General features: G+C 44.1%; 1 protein-coding gene across 1 annotated transcript in view; it reads left to right on the forward strand.

Moving 5' to 3' along the window:
- FRMPD4 (FERM and PDZ domain containing 4) overlaps positions 1 to 21,376 on the forward strand; it is a 174,482-nt gene extending 153,106 nt beyond the window's left edge. The window contains exons 9-16 of the mRNA XM_061178868.1: positions 2,119 to 2,255; positions 5,572 to 5,698; positions 8,182 to 8,271; positions 8,991 to 9,173; positions 11,226 to 11,364; positions 15,750 to 16,817; positions 17,180 to 18,430; positions 20,049 to 21,376. Coding sequence (XP_061034851.1) covers positions 2,119 to 2,255; positions 5,572 to 5,698; positions 8,182 to 8,271; positions 8,991 to 9,173; positions 11,226 to 11,364; positions 15,750 to 16,817; positions 17,180 to 18,430; positions 20,049 to 21,376 — 4,323 coding nt within the window. The remainder of the gene's footprint in view (positions 1 to 2,118; positions 2,256 to 5,571; positions 5,699 to 8,181; positions 8,272 to 8,990; positions 9,174 to 11,225; positions 11,365 to 15,749; positions 16,818 to 17,179; positions 18,431 to 20,048) is intronic.
- Positions 21,377 to 22,047: the final 671 nt, after the last annotated feature.

Genomic DNA, 22,047 nt, shown 5'->3' on the forward strand with positions numbered 1-22,047 from the left:
AGTCACAACTCAGAGGACAAGTGATAGTGATGACTCACCTTTATAAAGCACATTCCATTTTATGAAACATCCTTGCAGGTATGCTAGCAATCTTGAGAGTTAGCTGTTGTTAGCCCATTTTTTTTTTCAGATAAGAAAACTGAGACTCAAGAGAGATGAAGTGCCACATCCAAGGTCATTTGATTGGTAGTTGACAGAGCCTAGGATCCAACTTGGAGCTTTTGTCTCTAAATTCTGTGCTAAAATCCTGTTTCAAATCTGTCATGCAATAGCAGTCCTAGAAGAAAGTGATCTATCAAAATGGTTTATCAAAAAACTGGTTCTTCGAGTGCGTGTTATGGCCTGGCACTTTGCCAAGAGACTTGCTCACCCGCATCCCTCACGAGACTATAAAATGACCCTATCTGGACCCTCAAACCCCTGGTACCCCATTGTGGACAACCCTGGGCTCTTGGAAATAACTGAAGACTAGCAAATAAATAAATCCACGACTAGCAAAACAAAATGGCAGCTTCCCTTCAGAGCTACCTTGTCTCCTGCCTCTAATCAGACCCACTTCCAACAGGAGTACAGTGCAATCCAGATAGATGTAGGATTTTAAGGAAAAGAGAAGGTGGAAAACCATGTGAAGGATGGAGGGAAGGGAATGTGGCTTCACTTTTGGGGGTGAGGGATGGGCTGAGAGGCAGGCACCCAGAGCAGGCAGGTAGGGTCCCAGGGGGACGTATCCGAAGGGCAAATACTGTATGCAGAAACCGTATGGGGTACATGTTCCCATTTAGTAGAATCAATCCATGAAGTGGTCGTAAAGGTACTTAGAAAGGAGCCAAACAAATCCTGATACAGTTTTTCATTTGAAGTCTTTTGGGGACAAGGCAGAGAATAAAGAAGGGAGAAAGAGGCTAAATATATTTTCTAGCCCAAGAGCCTAGTTTCCAATAACGAAAATAAGTAAACACACGTGCAGAATATACTTAAGCAGCACCGTGCTTCCCATCAACGTTCGGCTCAGTGTTTGCTCCATGCAGGAGTGAGAATGGCGCCCTCAGACCCTTCGCTTGTGGTCCTGGAGGGCTTGACACGTTACAGTACCCTCTCAGCCCCTCTTCAGTCTGATGCTCACCCCAAACCCTGTGAGGTAGGTGTCACCCTTTTACACGTGAACAAACTAAAGCCGAGAGACTCCCTCAAAGTCTCAGTGGGGGCAGTCACCACTGGAACGGACTGACGATTTCAAGAGCCACCCTCCACTGAGTGCGCCAAGGCGCTGTGACAAAGCGTGCATCTCACCTCATCCTCACCACCCTCTCCACTCCGGCCAAGTCGTTGGTATGAATCCCCATTGCACAGATGAGTAAACTGAAGCTGCAAGAGCGAAGTAAACTGCTTGAAGGTTATGCACAGAGGTAGCCATCGGTAAAGCCAGGACCCCGAGGCAGGTGTAGGTCCAGAGCTGCTGCTTTCCATCACCTTGCTCATTCTACCTCCCCGAAGCCACTCTGGATGATAGCAAGAGGGTGACATTGATGATGACAGCTCTAAACATGTATGAGTGCTTCCAATTTACCAGATGGAATTCTGAGGGCTTGTTAACTCATTTAATCCTTGTCACAACCCTGCGAATGGGAAGTATTATCCCCAACTTACAGAAGGGGAAACCGAGGCACAGAACAATTAAGGGCCTTGCCCAAGGTCACATGATGTAAGTAGAGAAAGAGGATTCTTTCCTCTTAAAGTGGAAAAAGAGGGTTGGAACCCAGGATTCCAATCCCGGCAGCCTAGCTACAGAAGCCACATCATGCTACTAGGGCTTCACGTGTTCAGTCGTGGCACCTGTGTTTGGAAATTCCATTCCTAATTTCCTCATTATTTTTACAAAAAGCTAAATATTTAAATAGCAGCTCGCTCATGATGAATGTTAAACTTTTGTGTGGTCTCTGTGTTTGTGCGTGCACTTAAATACTGACTCGGTTCTAAGCAGCGGTGAAAATGTTTCCACATTTAGCCCCTTGCCTTGGAAGTGAAGGTGGGACAGTGGGGAAACGCCTGTCACCTGTCCCTCTAAGGCAACGCAGTGCATCCTTTGACAAGCTGCGCCCTCTGCTGGTCTCTTTTCAGAGTTGTAACGATGTCGTTCAGGAGCGGTTTGGGCCGGAGCTGAAATATGACATTGCCCTGCGGCTGGCGGCGTTGCAAATGTACATTGCAACCGTGACCACCAAGCAAACGCAGAAAATCTCCCTCAAGTACATTGAGTAAGTGTTGACTCTCGGAGCCATTTCGGAGACAAAGATGCTGCCTCCTTAATGCCTAAGGGTATTTTTGATGTGTGTGTCTATTTCCAAAATTGATGTTGTTTGTGGCAGAGCATTTGTTAACCAGAGGCAAAATATATGAATATTCTGTTCATTTTCGGTGGAAGAGACCATTTCTTACATAGTCCACCTTTAGAGAATTGTGGTTAAATTGAGGGTCACATTTAAAATGAAACATACATTTTTAAATTCCTAAATGAACTTGGTTCTAAACCAAGCTTTGGTCTCGGCACTCTTCAGACATTAAGCTGTTTGATTCCCAAAACCTTCCTATGAAATCAGTAGGATTGACAGATGAGCAAGCCGAGGCACAGATGGTTAAATAACTTGCCTAAGTCACACTGGCTATTAACTAGAGGGGGTAGGATTCGAACACAGGCGGTGGGACTCCACATCGTGCTATAGTTTGTGTGATCATTTGAAGACCTGTGTTTAGAAAATGGTGTGCATAACCAGAGATTACTTCTAGATGATCAAAATGCAGTATAAAAAGTAATTCTTTGAGTCCTAATCAGGAAGGATGGTAGTTGTAATAAAGAACTGTGACAGCATGGGAAAGGATGCCACACAAACTTTGTTTCATGAATCAAATGCTGTTTGGAAAATAAATGCCTTCTCTTGCTGAATATGGCATTTACAACAGCAGTGTACTACCTCTTTAGCAGGAAAAGATCCCCTCTTCTTAGAAAAAAGCAGTTTATGTTGCCTTCAGTTGACGAGCTTATATAAGAGTCATCCTTTAAAAGAGAACCCTCTATCTCCCCATCTGTATGCTTCCTGCTGGAAGGTGATCCAGTAGCCTAAAGCAGCCACCATTTTTTTAATCCTGGCAGCTCTAATGCTAAGAAAAAAGGAATACTCATGTTTCAAAGTTTATGGTGGGGCTGAACACGTAACACTACAGGCCTTAGCGTCTGCTCCGTCTCCACCTCCAAGTGGCGTATGGCTGTTTGAAACTCCACATCCCACAGAAGCTTCCCATGGGCTGCCTGTAAAGCCTTTCTGGGTTCCACAGCGCCAGGTCGACCCCCACGGAGTAAAATGACTTCTTCTCAATGGGTTTGCGAGCCTGCAAAGATGAGAAGATGAGAAGATGGGAAGATGAGAGCGCCAGGTTGCTGACTCCCAGCGCCCCTGATCTTGCCACCCTCGGTTCTCCTGTCACTGCCTAGGGACAGATCCTTGTGTGCAGCTTGAGAACCCCAGGCCTTCCAATCTCAGTCCACTCCTTTTTGCAGATGGTTTGTCTCTTTCTCTCTTGCCACACATGCCAGGACTGGAGCCCGAGAGAGATTCGGCTCACAAAGAGGTCTCGCGCTTCAGTGGATCCATTCACACCCTCATCCATTCCCCTTTCTGAGGTTCTTAGGAACAGATGAAACTGGATCCCACTGGAAAAGGTGGCCTGCACAACTTGAGATGATTTTCAGACAACCGAAATGCATTTCTGTTCCTACTTTCTGTACCCACATTTTACCAGGTTGAGCATGGTACAATCAAAAACTTCCAGAGATAACTAACTTGCCTAAGAACCTTACAGAGTCTACGATGATTAATTAATGTTCTCATTCATTCATTCATTCACCCAACAAATGTTCATTGAGCATTTTATGTGATACAGTAATTCCCCTACATGCGAACGAGTTCCGTTCCGAGAGCGCATTGGTAAGTCCAGTTTGTTCCTAAGTCCAACAAAGTTAGGCTAGGTACCCAGCTAACATAATCGGCTATGTAGTACTGTATTATAATAGGCTTACAATACTTTTCACACAAACAGTACATAAAAAACAAACAAACACAAAAATAAAGGCAACATTTTTAATCTTACAGTACAGTACCTTGAAAAGTACAGTAGTACAGTACAACAGCTGGCGTACTTTGGGGGCTGGCATCTAGTGAACAGGCAAGAAGAGTTACTGACTGGAGGAGGGAGAGGAAGTAGGAGATGGTAGAGCTGAAGGATCATCAGCAGTAGGACACAGAGGGCAACCTGCAGTTTCACTCATGCCTGACGTTGATGCGAACGCATGTTCGCATCTTTGCAAGTTTGCAAGTTGAAGGTTCGTATGTAGGGGACTTACTGTATTTATACTAAGAGAAAAGAAAATATTGTAAATTATAATCTTAACCTTTGAAGAATCTGTGATCTGATTATAAAGACAAGACAGAGAATGAAAAGTAATGATGTAAAATAATGATACAAGTAGAGTTACAGGGTAGCCCATAAGGAGTGCCAAATGATGGGTGGAAATAATAAGTACAAGTTGAGGAGAAGGAGAAGGAAGAAAGCAGTGATCACAAAAAATACCATCTTAACTAGTGAAAAGGTTGTGAATGGTCAAGTGGGGGAAAGCTGTCTTCCTACCCTTCTTTAGAGAGGATCTGGAGCTGGAGAGATAACCAGAACCTTCTCGAAAGTCTTCACATAATTTAAAAGATACTGGTTGGGCACATGACCAATCAGGATAAATTTCCTAGAATTCAAAATATGGAACCTTCCTAGGATAGGGTTGTAGTCATTGTTGGGAACATGGGCTCTTGGCAAGAATATACTAACCCAGGCCCATTTGTTTGTTTTTTTCCTTGTATATCCACACCTATGAGTGATGTTTGCATCTCCCTGTCAGTAACAGACATGCTTAAGGGTCCTGAACCCTACCCTGACTCCATACCAGCAACCCCCTCCCCTCCTCAGCAAGAAATGTTGACGGAAGGAGTTAGATACTATCTGGGTGGGAGAAAAGAGAATTGTGTGTTTCTGGAGAAATCGCCATTGATGAGGGAGATGGCGAGGAAAGAATGGTTTGGGAGCATGAAGGAGCTATATTCGTCCTTCTAAGAGAAGACAGAAAGACAGAGCGTGGGCAGACAGGGAGAGGTGGCAATGGGAATAAACAAAGGGATGGAGAGAAATTGGTGTTGGAAGTACAAACTCAGATATGTGAATGAACTCTAAGAGACTCAGAGGTGGGTTGGATAAAGTGTCTGTTCAATTTCCATTGGTACCAAATGCCTCGTTAGCCTTCTCTCTGGAGAGTGAAGAATATATTTCTTTTAAAATGCAAACATATGGATTAATGATCAAATAGTATGTTTCCTGAGTATAAATTAAAAGTTGCTTCCCTAATTGGGGACTTGTCTCCATTCCCTGCCTTACCAAGAGTTCATTTGTTCCAACAAACATCAGAGTGCCATTTTGTCTTAGATACCTAATCATCACAAGAATGTGAAATTAAAGATATGCTCTTTATTGCAGAAAAGAATGGGGATTAGAGACCTTTCTTCCCTCTGCTGTGCTGCAAAGCATGAAAGAGAAGAACATAAAGAAAGCACTTTCACACCTTGTCAAAGCAAATCAAAACTTGGTACCACCCGGTAAAAAGGTATCACATTTGCATCTTAATAGAAAATGGATTTTAAAAAGAGAGGCTTGCATACATTTTTTTAAATGTTTAAAATTAGCCCATGAATAAAATACTTAGCACCAGATTTGCAGAGGATGTAACACTATATAACCTTCTTTTTTTTAACTATTAATATGTTTCTAAGACTAAATGAAAGATAAGTATTCTAATGGAGGCCTATTTATTCCTTGCAAGCTATAGACTCCTTATTGTACGGATTGTGTGTGCGTTCACGTGTGCATGCAGGAGAACCTTGCAAAGCCTCTGAGACCTTGGGATTAGAGGATAGAATTGCACAATATTTTCTTATTTTCATCATATTTTCGCTTACCACTCAGACCAGCTTAAGTGCACAGCAGCCACTAAGGGTCCCTGCAGACTAGATGCCACATGAATTAAACCAAGGTTTCTCTACCTTGGCTCTATTGACATTGGGGACCAGCTCATTCTTTGTTGGCGAAGAAGGGCTGTCCTGTGCGCTGTGTGATATTAGCAGCGTCGCTGTCCTCTACCCATGAGATGTCAGTAGCACCCACCCCTTCAATCATGACAAACAAAAACGTCTCTGGATTTTGCCAAAATCACCCCCAATTGACAACCACTGAATTAAATCTTACTTTTAGAGAGAAGATAAACTTAGTTCTGTCATTCACCATCATTAGTGTTAAAATCTCCTTTTTTTTAAATCAAGTAAAAGAGACACAAAGGACATTTTAAAATATACTGTTGGTCAGAATAGAGAGTTATGTTTATTGGTAATAAAAGCAAAGGGTTTCAGGAACCAGAAAGAGAAGGAGCCTTAAAGTCCAGGACCTATAAAATTGGAGGCAGTCTGACAACCCAAGAACAGTTTCTCAATGACATCAGCCATAGAAACGTGTGTGACTCTAATACAAATCATTTGTGTGGGTAGTTCTTTGGTCTTACTTAGTATCTGATTTTAAGTCCTCTTTACTGGCTAACACATACTTATTTCTGCTCCCCCCTCACCCCCAATGACTTTTTTAAACGTGTGATCAACTTTGACACACTATCAGCCACCTTTGACTTACTTCCCAGTTTCTGTAAGCATTCAGCTTATGGAAATATAGCAGGATGTCATGGGTCAAGATGTTCTAAGTATCAGTTCTGACTTGCCCAAAGCTACTTTCTTTTAATTGACTTGGTGTGATTTTCTTCCAAGCCTGGCCCACTGGTTTTGTAATAATTTGGAAAACTGCTCTAAGATCAGTCCATCTATCACTGTCCTTCTATAAAGGTCTTTTTTTTTCTAGTTAAGAGTGAGTGGTTTGATTTCAAATCAATTTGCAAAGTGCTTTGGATTTTTGAAAGAAGTCGGCTGGATGATTGGTTCTAAACTACAATTATATAAAGGATAGCACATTGAGGTACGGTTGACAAATGAGTTGGCAAGTTATCTGCAATTGAAAACAGAGTTTTACAGTCCTTGCTACTTGATGTTCTACACCTCGTTGGAAAATTTCACCCCTAACAAACCTTCCTGCCACATTTGGTATGAAACACAGACTTTTTTTTCTTTCTTTCATTTTTTTTTAATTAAAAAAAAATTTTTTTGAAGGATAGTCGATTTAAAGTGTTTCAGGTGTACAGCAAAGTGATTCAATTATACATATATGTGTGTGTGTGTGTGTGTGTGTGTGTGTGTATATATGTATATATTCTTTTTCAGATTCTTTTCCATTATGGTTTATTATAAGATATTGAGTACAGTTCCCTGTGCTATACAGTAGGACCTTGTTGTTTATCTATTTCATGTCTAGTAGTTTTGTATCATATTTTAGATTGAAACGTGGACTTTTTTCAATCAAGTACTTTTTTAGGATATGGGAATCTGCATTTTTAAGTCTTTATAAAGATCAATTTTACCTGGATAAAATTTCATTTGTCAATCATTCATGAAACTCAATAGATTCTTAGAATTGAATCAATAGATTCTTGGAATTGAATTCTTGGAGTCATTTCTTGGAATTGACTTAGATAGTGAGTTCAAACATTTCCACAATGATTGGTGCTCAGAAAGTTCACTTTCCCTAAAAACTTGCAAAGACTGGAAGAAACAAGATGGGAGTGAAGAGCCCATTTAAAAGGCTTTCTATGGATTGCAGGTGTGTATTCAAAACAGCTCCCACAAACTCTGCAGGCAGCCATTGCAGTGGAGAGTTCTATCATCTCATTCTGACTTGTTGAATGCTCTGGCCCAGCAAATCCATATTTTTCCCCCAAAACGAAAAGATTTAAATCTAGATGTCCTGTTGCAGCCCTTGATCAGGAAACCAAATACAGATCAGTTTACTTTCATTCCTCATGAAGAGCCCTTGTCACACCCCGTCTGTTGGCAGTAGAAGCATCCTTCTCGTTTGCCCTTGTTTTCGGCTGGTGTCCAGCAGGAACACAGTCACACCCGATGGAGTGAACACCTGAGGTTTCTTTTCTCTCCTCAGCTCTCCGCACTGCAAGCCAAGGTCCATTATCTCAAGTTCCTCAGTGACCTTCGACTGTATGGGGGCCGTGTGTTCAAGGCAACATTAGTGGTAATTTCTTTTCCTTGCTTTTTCATGGAAGCCACAGAGGCCTGCAAAATGTCACTGCCTAGGCTGTCTTGAATGAGCTATCTTTGATGACAAAAGCAAATCAGCTGTGAATCTTTTCCAGCCCTTATTTCTAATTGACTGCACCCCAGTGTGAAAATATCAGAAGAAATGTTAAGCTAGATAATGCCACTGCAGAATGCCCTAGAAAAAGAAATGTGAAGAGCCGAGAGAATGCGCTCTCACAGTGGCCTCCTTTTAAATCACTGGGCCAGAATGATTTAAAAAAGAGAAAAAAAATCCTCATTTCTAAAAGCTTCTCATGATAATGAATATATGTGCTATGATAACATTTACTTTCTACATTATTCATAATTTATCAGAGCCTCGCTGCAATCATATATCTGGTTCTTCTGATTGGATGATTTAGTACAATGTAACCCAGGAATACTTTCTAAAGAAAATGTGATCTTATAAAAACAGACTCTCAGGTTCAACTTTGCCTGGTGCTTCAGAGGTCTAGTATTTTTATTTAATTTTATTTATTTATTTATTTATTTGTTTGTTGGACGCACTACGCGACTTGCGGGATCTTAGTTCCCCGACCAGGGATTGAACCCGGGGCCCCGGGGCAGTGAAAGTGCGGAGTCCTAATCACTGGACCTCCAGGGAATTCCCAGAGGTCTAGTATTTTTAATATTTTGTCGACGTCTCTTTCTCAGCAGGCCGAGAAGCGCTCAGAAGTGACCCTCCTGGTGGGGCCCCGCTACGGCATAAGCCATGTCATAAACACCAAAACCAATCTGGTGGCTCTTTTAGCTGACTTCAGCCACGTCAATAGGATTGAGATGTTTACTGAAGAGGAGAGCTTGGTGAGGGTGGAGCTCCATGTGCTGGACGTGAAGGTGAGTCTTTCAGACACTGACACGTGGCCTTGAACATGGCCTTGCTTCCTGACAATGCTGCTGATGTTTATAAAGCAGGCAAAATTGCAACATGTGCAGCGCATGGAAGGCGCAACGGGTGCAGAAGAAGTCCACCCAACTCAGGTGTGAGGGCTCCAGTCCTCACTAGATAGCTGTGTGACTGGGGGACAAGTCACTCTCTTTCTCTGGGCTCCATCTCTTCACCTCTACGTGAGAAAGCAAGCGAGTTCATTTCTAAAGTCCCTTCTGGCTCCAGAGTGCATGAACCATACATGGAGAGTAGGGGACACGTCTCCCGACTTACTTTCTAGAATCTGTGGCTCTTGTATAGAGTCAGGGAGATTTTTCCCAACTTTGTTCAGAACCCCCTTTCCCTTTTGTTAGGTTGCATCCGTATGTGCTTATTCTTTTGGAAAAACAGTATTTTAGTCAATCTGTCTTTTCATGCTCTAGCGATTAGTGCTGGCTGAACATCTGGCCCCTTTAATATCACGGCCATTTCATTGGAAACAACTATCTGAGATTGTCCTCAGAGGGCAGACATTTCCTCCCCAGACAGAAGTTGACAGGAAGTAATCCAGGTCCCCTGTCCCCACCTTCTTGCCCCAGTTTGTAATAGATGAGTCATTGGATTTTGGCAGCGTTAATGTATCTGATGTTTCTATAGAGGAAAGGCACTGGATCCAAAGAGAGACAGTGAGTCCACAGGAAACAGGGTGAACCAGGAGGGGTGCTATGAGAACTACCCCTACCCCTAACCCGCTCCCAGCCTCATGCCCACCAGGGCGTGGGAGGGGCGGATGAAGAGTAAAGGAGAATGTGGGAAAGGGCTTCTGCACAGCAAAAGGGGAGCCTCAGTGTGCTGTGCAACAGGAAGAGATGAGCGTGAAAGGGCGAGCATGGAGCTCAGGCGCGCTGGCCTGAGCATTTCATGGGCTGAATCCAGGGCGCTGCCCTTGACTTCATGGCAAAGAAAGTCCAAGAGGAGACTTGGCATGCCTGTCCCGGTCCATAACCGAAGATGCTGAGAACAATAGCCTGTCATGGAAAACAGGCGGAAGAAAGGGTATATCGGGTGCAGTCATCACAGACCTGATAACAGGGATAATCTATCACCAACAGAAATGGGTGACAAGACCCTATGGACGGTTTCCTGCCTACTGAAAAGAATTGTGGGGTGGCTTGGAGGGAGACCACAGTTGAAATGGAAGGAAAAGGCAGCACATCAAGTAGTATAGGGGCTTTGGATGGAAATTAGGTTTCACCAGCCAAGGCCAGGGTGCTACCCCTGGCAGTGAAAGCAAGAGGCCTGTCATCTCGCTGTTTCTGTGCCTCTCTGGGTGTCTGCTTGTTCTTTGCTCCCTTAATTCCCTCTCACTTTCTCTCTCTTTCAACAAGAACACACCAGCAAGTCCACCCTTCCTTACTCAACGAGGATAATTGCTTCCCTATATGCCCAAGATCCACGTCCAGTTATATGGTAACCTCATAGTTTCCAGAAAGTTCTGGCAGGGCCTTTTCTCAACTCCCATGTCTGTTTTGCCCTCCTCTGAATTTACAGTTTCTTTTAGAAGCATCATTTTCCTGGATCTCTTTGACACTTTTCATTCAGTCTTAGCAGTAATTTCCACTTGATTTTTGCTTCACTTCAACATGAATTTTCACCACGAACCCAAACTTAATCTTCCTGTGATTCTTTTTCAGATGGCGGGCTCACAACTAGTAACTGACTCCTTAACTTTGACTTTTAAAAATATTAACTATTTGGAACAAAGCCAGTCTTTTTTTTTTAAATCCAATATGACTTGGGAAAGATTCCAAATGTCTAGGCTTTCAAAATGTTGTCACCTGAACGTTTTTCAGTCAGGCTCTCTGTTATACCTGACCTTTCCCCCATTTGTGTTTCTTCAATGAAACAGTCGCTCCAAAACTCCGTTTGTTCACATTTCATAAGCACAAACGTAGCCGTTGTCCCTTGAGGGAGGTTATAAAGGAGGGATGGTTTTAACCAAAACATTCTCTTTTGTGTAGCCCATCACGCTCTTGATGGAATCTTCCGATGCCATGAACCTGGCCTGCTTAACGGCTGGATACTACCGGCTGCTTGTGGATTCCAGGAGGTCGATATTTAACATGGCCAACAAGAAAAACGCAGGGACCCAGGAGACAGGTATTCTCTTCCTAAACTCACGAGGCACCGACCTCCCTTCCCCACGCCACCGACAACAATAATCAGGATATTTCTTGAAAAGTTAAAATTGTACACATTAAAAACACCTAGTGTCCAAATGTAACACAAAACCCTCCAATTACTTCTGATATGGTCTAGTTTTTTTTAACGAAGATGTTGATTTTGCCATCATATTTTACACATCACTTGGCAATGTTGGGTGCATGCTTCCAAAGCAGTGATTTAATTATTGTGAAGGGTGTAGGCCTCAGCCTTTACGGCTAAGTTTTTACTGCCTCATTCTTCTAGAGGTGAGTCAGGGCACAGAGAACTAAGGATGGAATGCCCAGTAGGGGTTGTGAGCCCCCAGCTTTAGGGCTGGTCCCTAGTTAAGGTTCCAGGATTCTGGGAGCCTTACAACAGGAAGACTTGAGAATTGCCCAGCCCTTGTACTTCGGACTCTAGAAGGGACCCTGGAAGCCATCTTAGCTTTTTAGCAGAAGCATCAAAATGGCAAAGATCAAATAATTCATCTCAGCGACTTGACAGGGAGAAATAGCTCCAAAGTGAGGATAAGGGGGGCTGCAGCTGTTAAACTGATAGTTTCTTTGAGGGTGGATGGTTTTCATTTATTTTAGAACTTTTTTTTTTTGAAATTTATTTTATGGAAGTAGAGTTGATTTACAATGTGTTAATTTCTGCTGTACAGCAAAGTGATTCAGTCATACACAGATATACATTCTTTTTCATAATCTTTTCCATTATGGTTTATCACAGGATATAGAATATAGTTCCCTGTTCTATACAAGTAAGACCTTGTTGTTTATCCATTCTATATATAATAGTTTGCATGTTCTAGAACCTTTTTCTTCAGTGTTTGAACTTTTTCCTCCATCTATAGTGGACCCTCAGGAAATATGGCTGATGCACAGACCCTACCATTCAAGCCAGAGCTACTGACCCATGAAAAAAGTATAATCAGGGTTTCTTTTAAAAGAAAGGGAAATTCTTAAGAACAAATTTTATTGTCACTGTTACTGAGAGAAAAGGGGGAAAGGAAAAAGAAGGGAAGGAAGATCCCCTCGTTTTAAACTAAGCAGAAAACAGAAATTATTCCATGAACATATAGTAATATGTAGCTGGGCACACACACAGACAGACTGGCATGCGGTTTATTGTGACGGCTGGTTAAGTGGAAACAGTTGCCGTCAAAGGGTAAAGGAAAACCAGAGAGAAAGAGAGGTGAGCAAGGCCTGCTGGAAGGCAGCTGGGACTTGCGGCTAGATTTCATCCCACCCCACCTCGAAGTGTCTGTTGTTTCTAAGAGACACAAATGATTAAAAATAAGTAGGTTCAAAAAGGAGGTGGTAAATATTTTTACGACCACATGTTTTCATCGAGCGAGGAGATTTAGAGCAACTGAACGCTGACGCTTGAAATTCTGAAGAGCAGTTCCACAATTTAACACAATCCTTTCACACTGGAAAATCTTAAATCTTAAAATCTTAAAGTTTCTCGTGAAAATCAAACCTTTTCCCCATGGACTGTTAAGTTTGTATGGGTGCAAGAAGAAAGCCAAACCTACCATTCTACAAATGGTTACAGAACCGAGGGGCCTCAGTTCTGTCTTTATAGTGACTTTATAGTGACTCACAATGTGATGCTGAATAAAGTTTCAAGAGGCAAAAACTTAGTTCCAAAAAGTATTATATTATTGTGGAGAAAGACTAGAACTTCAACCTTTCGGTAATTTCTCTCGGTCCGACAGTGAGAATGAGGGCGAGGGCACATGTTCCAAATAGCACACGCAAGCGGGCGGGCGTGTGTGCGTGTGCGTGTTTAATAAGGGAGGACGAGTGAGAGAGATGGCACACTCCAAAAAAGCAACTGGTTGACCCAAGCAGAGCTGCAGCTCGGGACTTAGCATCCTCTAATGGCTGAAAGGGCTCCCTTCTCCTCAGAAATTCCCCAGAGGCCTCCTGAGACTCAAAAACTATACAGAGCAAAGTCTGTTGAGGCCAGCTCGTCCCTAGAAGGAGACATCCTTCTGTGTTTCCGAAACCATTCCAGAAGCCAAATCAGTACACCCTCCTGGAAGGAAGCCAAGAGTGAGTATGTATTTTCTTCTTGTCTCAAATTGATCAAAGACCTTCATCAAGATCTCTAACCAGGAACAGTAAGCCCCTATTTCTTCTTCGCTATCTTGAAAATTAACCCTTCAAGTGCTTTCAAAATCCCTGAACCCACATAGCTAAGCATCTCTGAGCCTTAGGAAAGTCTATTAACTTGCTTTTAGCCTGCTGACCTATTCAGATTTCTTGTTGGTCTAAACCAGGGGTGGGCAAATTATGGCCCATGGATCAAATCTTGCTCTTGTGAATAAAGTTTCATTGAAACTTGTACATTGTATTAGGTTCCTAGGGCAGCCGTAACAAAGTATCACAAGCTTGGGGACAACATAACAGAAACTTGTTCTCTCACAGTTTGGGGGGCTAGAGGTCCAAAATCGAGGCATTGGCAGGGCCACACTCCCTCCAGAGGTTCCAGGGAGAATCTTTCTTTGCCTCTACCTGTTCCTAGTGGCCATCAGCATTCCTTGTAGCTGCATGACTCTAGTCTCTGCCTCTGTCTTCTCACGGTCTTCCCTCCTTCTCTGTGTGGCCCAAATCTCCCTCTGCTTTTCTCTTATAAGGGCACTTTCCATTGGATTTTAGGGCCCCACCCAGATAATTCAGGGTGATCTCGTCTCAAGATCCTTAATTATATCTGCAAAGACTCTTTCCAAATAAAGTCACATTCTTAGCTTTTGAGGGGGTCACCATTCAAGTCACCACATCCACTTGCTTATGTGTCATCTGTGGCTCAACTGAGCTGTTGGCCCACAAAACCTAAAATATTTACCATCTGGCCCTCCCTTTACAGAGAAAACTTGCCAACCCCTGGTTTAAACCCAGAGCTGTCTCACAACTTTGCTGAACCGCTCTCCCTCCTCCCAACAATCCACACTCCTCACATACACACACACACACACACACACACGCACACACACACTCACTCACACAGAGCCAGTCATAATCCATGTCATTGTTAATAAAACAGTGCTGAACCCCGACAGGTGTATTTGTTATAAGGCAGCACGTAAGTATGGCTGGTGTGTAACTCAGTGTCTTCAAAATTTTATCTTTACCTGCTATTCATAAAAATATACGTATTGAGTGAAATGACTCGGAACATTGTGCAGCATTGAGTCCATTGTATATTTGGGAGAGAGCCAAAACCTCTTCAGTAAAACTGAATTTTTTCACGTATCTCTTGTATATCTGATTTCAGTATTATTCAAACTTGGGCCAGAGGGCAATTTGAGGAAACAAATGGGACAATTTGTGACCCTAACATTTCCTCAAAATGTCACCTCTGGAATTGACAAAGCAGTATTGACACAGTGACTCACTGCCCTGTCTTGGTAAATATCAGAGCAGAATCTCCACAGCCGAATTCTCTATTGGAAGACCCTTGAAGATCAAACAAAACAATGGTATTTAAATTAGAGTTTTGCAATTTTAATTCTTGAAGAACATCAAACAAATCTTCAGGAGTTTTCACAATACAAGTAAAAATGGAAATTCATCAAAGTATTAACTATGCGTAGAAATAGCAGAGAGGGTACGTTACCTGTGAATGCTCCGCCTTCTACGTCCTACCTGTGTGTGCGTGTGTGCTTACAGGCATGCGCACTGGCATTTATGCGTAAAAAATATGCACACCCACAAGGACAGGAAAAGGCTAAAGAGAGAAGTTTTGGTGCCACCATTGCAATATGTAGTATTAGTTTTTATGAATATACATTATATGTATATATTTATTATTACCTTATCATTACAATATTTCCTAAAACACGTGGTAGAAGTATGAGGCTCCTTGACCTTCTCTTAACTCGATGAGGAAAAAGTCCAACATCTCCCTGTACAAACCGGGAAATGTTAGATCTCACAAAGAAAAGGGCAATCTGTTTTCTGGAATAACAGCCTATTGGACTATCGCCTTTAAGGAATTTTAAAGGCATGTTGTATATTCACATTTATAGACATAAACGGGGCCTTTTAATGCTAGAACCAGAGATGAGATGGAAGTAAACTGTAGTTCCCTACTCTCGGATGGTATTCTGTTTTATCAAATAGCAATTCTATTTTCTGCAGTATCAATTCTCCTAACCAAGAAATCCTTGCACCTGAAGCCTAAATCGACCGCTACCGTATTTGGAAAGCTGAATAACAACCGTATTCACAAAAGTGGTGCTACAAGCCATTAAGTTAAGAAACAGAGACAAGGCCCCCCAGAAACCAGACAGCACAGTAATGTGTCTTTGCATGACTCTTTCTCTTTAGGAACTGAAAATAAAGGAAAGCATAACCTCCTTGGCCCAGATTGGAACTGTATACCCCAAGTGACCACATTCATTGGCGAAGGGGAGCAAGAAGCGCAGATAACATATATAGATGCAAAGCAGAAGGCAGTTGAGATTCCGGATGGCACCTTGTGTCCAAAAGACCACCACCGGCACTTGTATATGGACAACACCTATGACGCAGACGAACTCAGCCAGCAGCTGACCCAGCCGGGAGATGCTCCGTGCAAGGCAGACTACAGAAGTCTAGCCCAGCGGTCCCTGTTGACTCTCTCAGGACCAGAAGCTCTAAAGAAAGCACAGGAGCCTCCAAGAGGAGCTAAAGTGTCCTTTATTTTTGGAGATCTCGCCTTGGATGATGGTATCACTCCCCCGACTCTCGGCTATGAAAGACTACTGGACCAGAGTCCAGAACTGCTGGAGAAGCAGAGGAATCTCTACATCAGCGGTGCCAATGACACGAAGAGCCTGGATCTCACTCCAGACGCAGAGAGCATCCAGTTCGTGGCCAATTCTGTGTATGCAAACATAGGCGACGTGAAGAACTTCGAGGCCGCCCAGGGCATAGAGGAGCCCCTCTTGCACGACATCTGTTACGCAGAGAACACCGATGACGCGGAGGACGAGGATGAGGTGAGCTGTGAGGAGGACCTCGTGGTGGGAGAGATGAACCAGCCGGCCATCCTCAACCTGTCTGGCTCAAGCGATGACATCATTGACCTCACGTCCCTGCCCCCTCCCGAAGGGGACGACAATGAGGATGACTTCCTGTTGCGTTCCTTGAACATGGCTATCGCCGCGCCCCCGCCTGGCTTCAGAGATAGTTCCGACGAGGAGGACTCTCAGAGCCAGACCGCTTCCTTCCTGGAGGACAAGGAGGCAGGTGGCACCCTGCAGAACGACGAGATCCCCGTGTCCCTTATCGACACTGTGCCCACCAGCGCCGAGGGCAAGTGTGAGAAGGGCCTGGATGACGCCGTCGTTTCCACGCTGGACACTCTAGAAGCTCTGTCCGTGTCAGAAGATCAGCAGACCAGTGACAATTCAGGTTCTTTCACGATTGTTACATTTATTCACTGATAGCCATATCATTTCATCCTTTCAAGCCATCCGCCCTTGGAGTCCTGTCACGTGTCCTTCATGTCACGCATGTCCCGTTTCCTAAACGTGCTGAAACTACCATCGTGGGGTTTTTGTGTGTGTGGTGTCCTTGGTGGTTTTTTTTTAAAACACGTGGCACGTTTTTTCCCCCCCATTTCCGGAACAGCTGTGCAATAAACTCAGAGTCCTTACTGAAAAGGGAAAAACTTGGTATTTTTTTTTTTTAATAATAGTGAGTCCCATTTTCTTACATGTCTCCTAGTGCCTGTGATGCATCCATTAACCGGTTCTTGTTTTTACGGCCTGCAGGTGTAGCCATCTTGCGGGCTTATAGTCCTGAGTCCTCCTCAGACTCGGGCAATGAAACTAACTCTTCTGAAATGACGGAGAGTTCTGAACTGGCCACGGCCCAGAAGCAGTCAGAGAACCTCTCCCGCATGTTCTTGGCCACTCACGAAGGCTACCACCCCCTTGCGGAAGAGCAGACAGAGTTCCCCACCTCCAAAAGCCCAGCTGGGGCCTTGCCTCCAAAGGCCTCCCACGCCCTCCCTGCCCGTCCGGTGAGCGACCTCCCGCCCAAAGTTGTGCCTTCCAAGCAGATACTTCACTCGGACCACATGGAGATGGAGCCGGAAACCATGGAGACTAAGTCAGTCACTGACTATTTTGGCAAACTGCACATTGGGCCGATGGCATATTCCTGCACCAGCAAGAGGAAAAGCCAGCCGGCCGATGGGGAGGGGAAAGCATCCCTTAATGGGAGCATGCCGGGGAAGAAACAGCAGGGGACCAAAACGGCAGAGGCGGAGGAGGACGCCAAAGGTAAATTTGCTAGTGTGTCTTCAAGGGACAGTCAACACCTGAGCACTTTGAACCTGGAGAGAACTGCCTTTCGCAAGGACAGCCAAAGATGGTACGTGGCCGCTGAGGGGGCTGTGGCTGAAAAGAGTGGGTTGGAAGCAGCAACGGGGATAACCTTTCCCAGAGCTTTGGCCATGGGAACCACAGAGACCGAAGGGAAGGACGATGGGGCTCCTGATGGAGAAGCCATTGAGGTTTCAGGACTTGGCCAGCGGGACCACTTCTTAACAGAGGTGACCTGTGTGTCTTCAGCCAAAGACTTGGGTAACCCGGACGATGCTGACCCGTCCACCTGTGACCATCCTTCCAAGCTCCCCGAGGCGGAGGAGAGCGTGGGCCGCCTTTGTGACTACCACTTGGCCAAGCGGATGTCGTCGTTGCAGAGCGAGGGCCATTTTTCTCTACAGAGCTCTCAAGGCTCCTCGGTGGACGCAGGCTGTGGCACGGGTAGCAGCAGCAGCACCTGTGCCACCCCGGTGGAGTCTCCGCTCTGCCCCTCCATGGGGAAGCACCCTTCCGAGGAGAGAGCCACCGGCCTTCCCAGCCACGGAGCCGCCTTTAAGGAACTACACCCACAGACAGAAGGGATGTGTCCGCGGGTGACGGTGCCTGCCCTGCACACGGCCATTAATGCCGAGCCCCTGTTTGGCACTTTGAGAGACGGATGTCACCGACTCCCCAAGATTAAGGAAACCACAGGTACAGCAATGATGGATTTAGCGCTCTGCGTTACCCGCCAGGAGCACGTAAACCAAATTTACAACAAACCTAAAAACAGAAAGTCTGGAAGAAAAGGAAAAGGGTTTTTTTAAAAAGGCTGCAGAACTGTGGCCAGGTTAAGTGTCAATCATCGTTCCCCCAGTGTTGAATAAATACTGAAGTTTCTAGGTCTGGACAGTAGTGGAAATGGCATTTTTGGCCTTTAGCTTCCTGCTCTGTCTTGCTTTTAGAATTTGATGGAGCAGCATTTTTTCCCTAAATTCTAAATGTAGACTTTCAGCAGCGCCCAGTGCAACTTTTAGTTCTAAGATCGTATTGCCTAGAATCACAGAAGTTTGATTTCCTTCTCAAGACATCGGATTTCTCATTTTGCCATTTCCTTTTTGAGAGGCAAGGAAGGAAATTAGAGCAGGGGATCTGGGAGGTGGGAGAGATTGGGGAAGATCCTTTGCCTCTCAGCAATACTTCCAGAGCCCTCCCTACTCTGCAAGACTCTCCTAGACGAGGATTCTGAAGTGTCTGGCCTACCGCAGTGTCTAGAAGGTTTGGGGGGGATGCACGATGAGGTGCTTTATTTTCCCCAAAATAATAAAATATAGACGCAGGTAGAAGCACGAACACAGCCACCTTCTGTGCCCGCCTTCACCATTCTGCCACCCAGTGGGCACCTATCCATCTCCGAGATCCACTTGGCCGGCCATCGTGTGGCAAAAGCAGACACTATTTCATACTTTCCAATTTCAAATTATATCCTCAGTAGCGTCTTTTCCATATAGGTCAATAGATGTTAGTGAGACCTCATATTGGTTAATTTCCATTCCCGCCGTTTTAAGATTATCGCCTTTCTCAAAACTCACCACTGGCTTCACCTGCCTTGGGAAGCCCATCTATGAATGTTACTAAACTCACCTCCCAACTAGCATCTTTACCTCTAAACTCATTAAAGGACACTTTGCAGTTTACAAAGAGCTTTCACCTAACTTACCTCTTGCTTCTCACAAAAATTCTGTGAGGTGGAGATTATTGTCCTCACGTGACAACTTTTCTGGGACTTTCCCCAGTGTCTCAACTTCAAACCCTGTACCAGGCAAACCTCATGGGGTCCTCTTTAAAAGGTGAATATACCTAATTTGCATTAATTAAATTAGGTCACTTCTTTTTAAGAAGGTAACCGATGCCAGGATTAACCTAACTCCTTGAAATGGAACTTAAATGTCATAAATATGTTTGAATAATCTGTATGTAAGATGTGTGTTTGCTCATTATTTGTCTAAGCTTTAACAGATAAATATTGGGAACAAGGCAATTCATAAAATTCCACTGTCTCCCTCAAAATATTTGTGATTTCTAGACAATGCCAAATGAATCAATAGTTTCAGGAATAAGAGATTCTAGTATTTCTTAAAATATATTAAAATTAAAATCTATTAAAAGATTTCAGGAGGCCGTCTTTGGAAAGCAGGTCGACCCTGGCAGATGGCAGCTCTTCTAGAGTACATCCTTGGGAGATGACAGACATCACATAGAGATTTAGTAAAAATGACCACCCATGAGGTGCTTAATGATTCTCTCTGTTTTCCTACTACCCCTAGTGTAGCTTTGACAGAGCCTGGGAAGGAGAGACGAGGAGGCATGCCTTCAGCTTGGTCTCAACATCCTGAAGCTGATCCCACCCTGCTACCATCAAACATTCACTCGGAATCAAAGGTGCCAATTCCAAATCAAGACCCTAATGATTTCTCCCAAGCAAACCAGGCCTACGGAGAGGCTGTGAGCTGGTGGCCACTGGATGTGAGAGGGGGGAGCCTCAGGACACCCCCCAGCCAGAGGGCTCTGAGACGTAGCAGCAGTATCCTCTCGGGATCTGTAAGTTTGGAGACCTTCCGGGAGAGAAGCAAAGGTGCAGTCAGCTTAAAGTGTCCAGGTATCACAGAAGCACAGGAGGCCAGTTCAGAAAGGCGAGCAGAACTCCCCCTAGGGAAGAAGCTCACCAAAAGTTTTTCCCAAAGCTCGATGCACTTTAGCTCTGAGGGGAAAGTTCCCAGCAAAAGGTTCCCAGCGGCTCACAAAAACTCAAAGCTGTATAGGACATTGCCCTTGCGGAAGCTGGAAGGTAGCAATTGGAGATGCCGGGGACCTTTCAGCTACTGCTTCCTGAACCGAGGGCAGGATGAAGATGGTGACGAGGATGAGGAGGAGGGAGAGGCCACCCTCCAAGTCTCTTGCCTCTTTCGACCACAGATGGCTCAAGCCATGCCAGACCCAACCAGCCCACCCCTGGCTGTTGGAATTCAGAAGAAAGGAGGGGAGCTGTCCAGAGGTTCAGTGCTGAAGGTCTGGGCCGAAGACTTGAGTGGCCCAGATGATGTGGACTTCAGCAACCTGGCTTTTGATGCCCGGATTGCAAGGATAAATGCCCTTAAGGAGAGCACATATGCAATGCCCGATGGGTTCCTCGCAGCCCAAAATGATGCCAATGAGCTGCTCTGCCTTGTCAGGGCAACCAAGGGGAAGAAAGAGGAGTCACGCCTTGAAGCGTATGACCTAACACTTTCTCAGTACAAGCAGCTGTTATCCATTGAGTCCAGACAGTTGGGAAGTGCCTGCAGGAAAATGGCAATGGCCGAGAAGAGTCCAGAGGAGATGCTCCTAGCTATGACTTCCAGCTTTCAAGTGCTCTGTTGCCTAACAGAAGCCTGCATGCGATTAGTTAAAGTTGTGAACTCAGAAACACAGCGGCAGGAAATTGTCGCGAAGATCGATGAAGTGGTCATAAACTACATCTGTCTCCTGAAAGCTGCCGAGGCAGCCACTGGAAAGACCACTGGGGATCCCAATGTTGGACTCTCAATGCGACATTCAACCACCATGGCCGCTCTCGTAAGCACACTAACACGTTCTCTCAAGATGCTTTTAAATAAATAAAGTATGAAAGTCACGTCATAATCTACCTTTGCAAAGCCATACATGAACTTTTATTTACTTTATGTGTACGATGAACAGATGTCTCCTTTCTTCTCTCTGTATATTTTGTTATTTTATATGAAATAGGAGATAAAAGTCACATTGATGAAAAGTTGAAATGTACTAATCCAGATGTATTCTGTTTATATTATACATATATATACATGTAAAAGAAATATACAAGAAAGTGGTGATATTTGGCTATTTTTCATATAGTCGAAACTCCAGGTGTGTGATGTGAAACTTTAAATTCTGCTGTGTTGGAGCAAAACAATGAATCCTATCCCCTTTCCTTCCAAGTGGATACTTGGAGACCATATCATTCATATTTAGAAGTAAAAAAAAGAAAAGAAAAGAAAAGAAAAATCACCATGTATATAAAACAGTACTTATGTTTTAAAACTATGATTTTTAAGCATTGGAAATAGCAAAAAGACATTTAAAATTCAAAAAGCTATTATGAATTATTAGAGAATATATATAATAAATTAATTTTTTGCTCATAGTGTTTGGTTATCTGATGCTTTTTTCCAGGAATCCTACATATTTCATTTTGGCTTACGCCATTTGGGCTAGAAACGGGGTGGGAGTGGATTCTATTGTGTCAACACAAATGCTCTTCATGACGTTTC

Source organism: Eubalaena glacialis, chromosome X, assembly GCF_028564815.1.
Source record: "Eubalaena glacialis isolate mEubGla1 chromosome X, mEubGla1.1.hap2.+ XY, whole genome shotgun sequence".
NCBI classification, from domain to species: Eukaryota; Metazoa; Chordata; class Mammalia; order Artiodactyla; family Balaenidae; genus Eubalaena; species Eubalaena glacialis.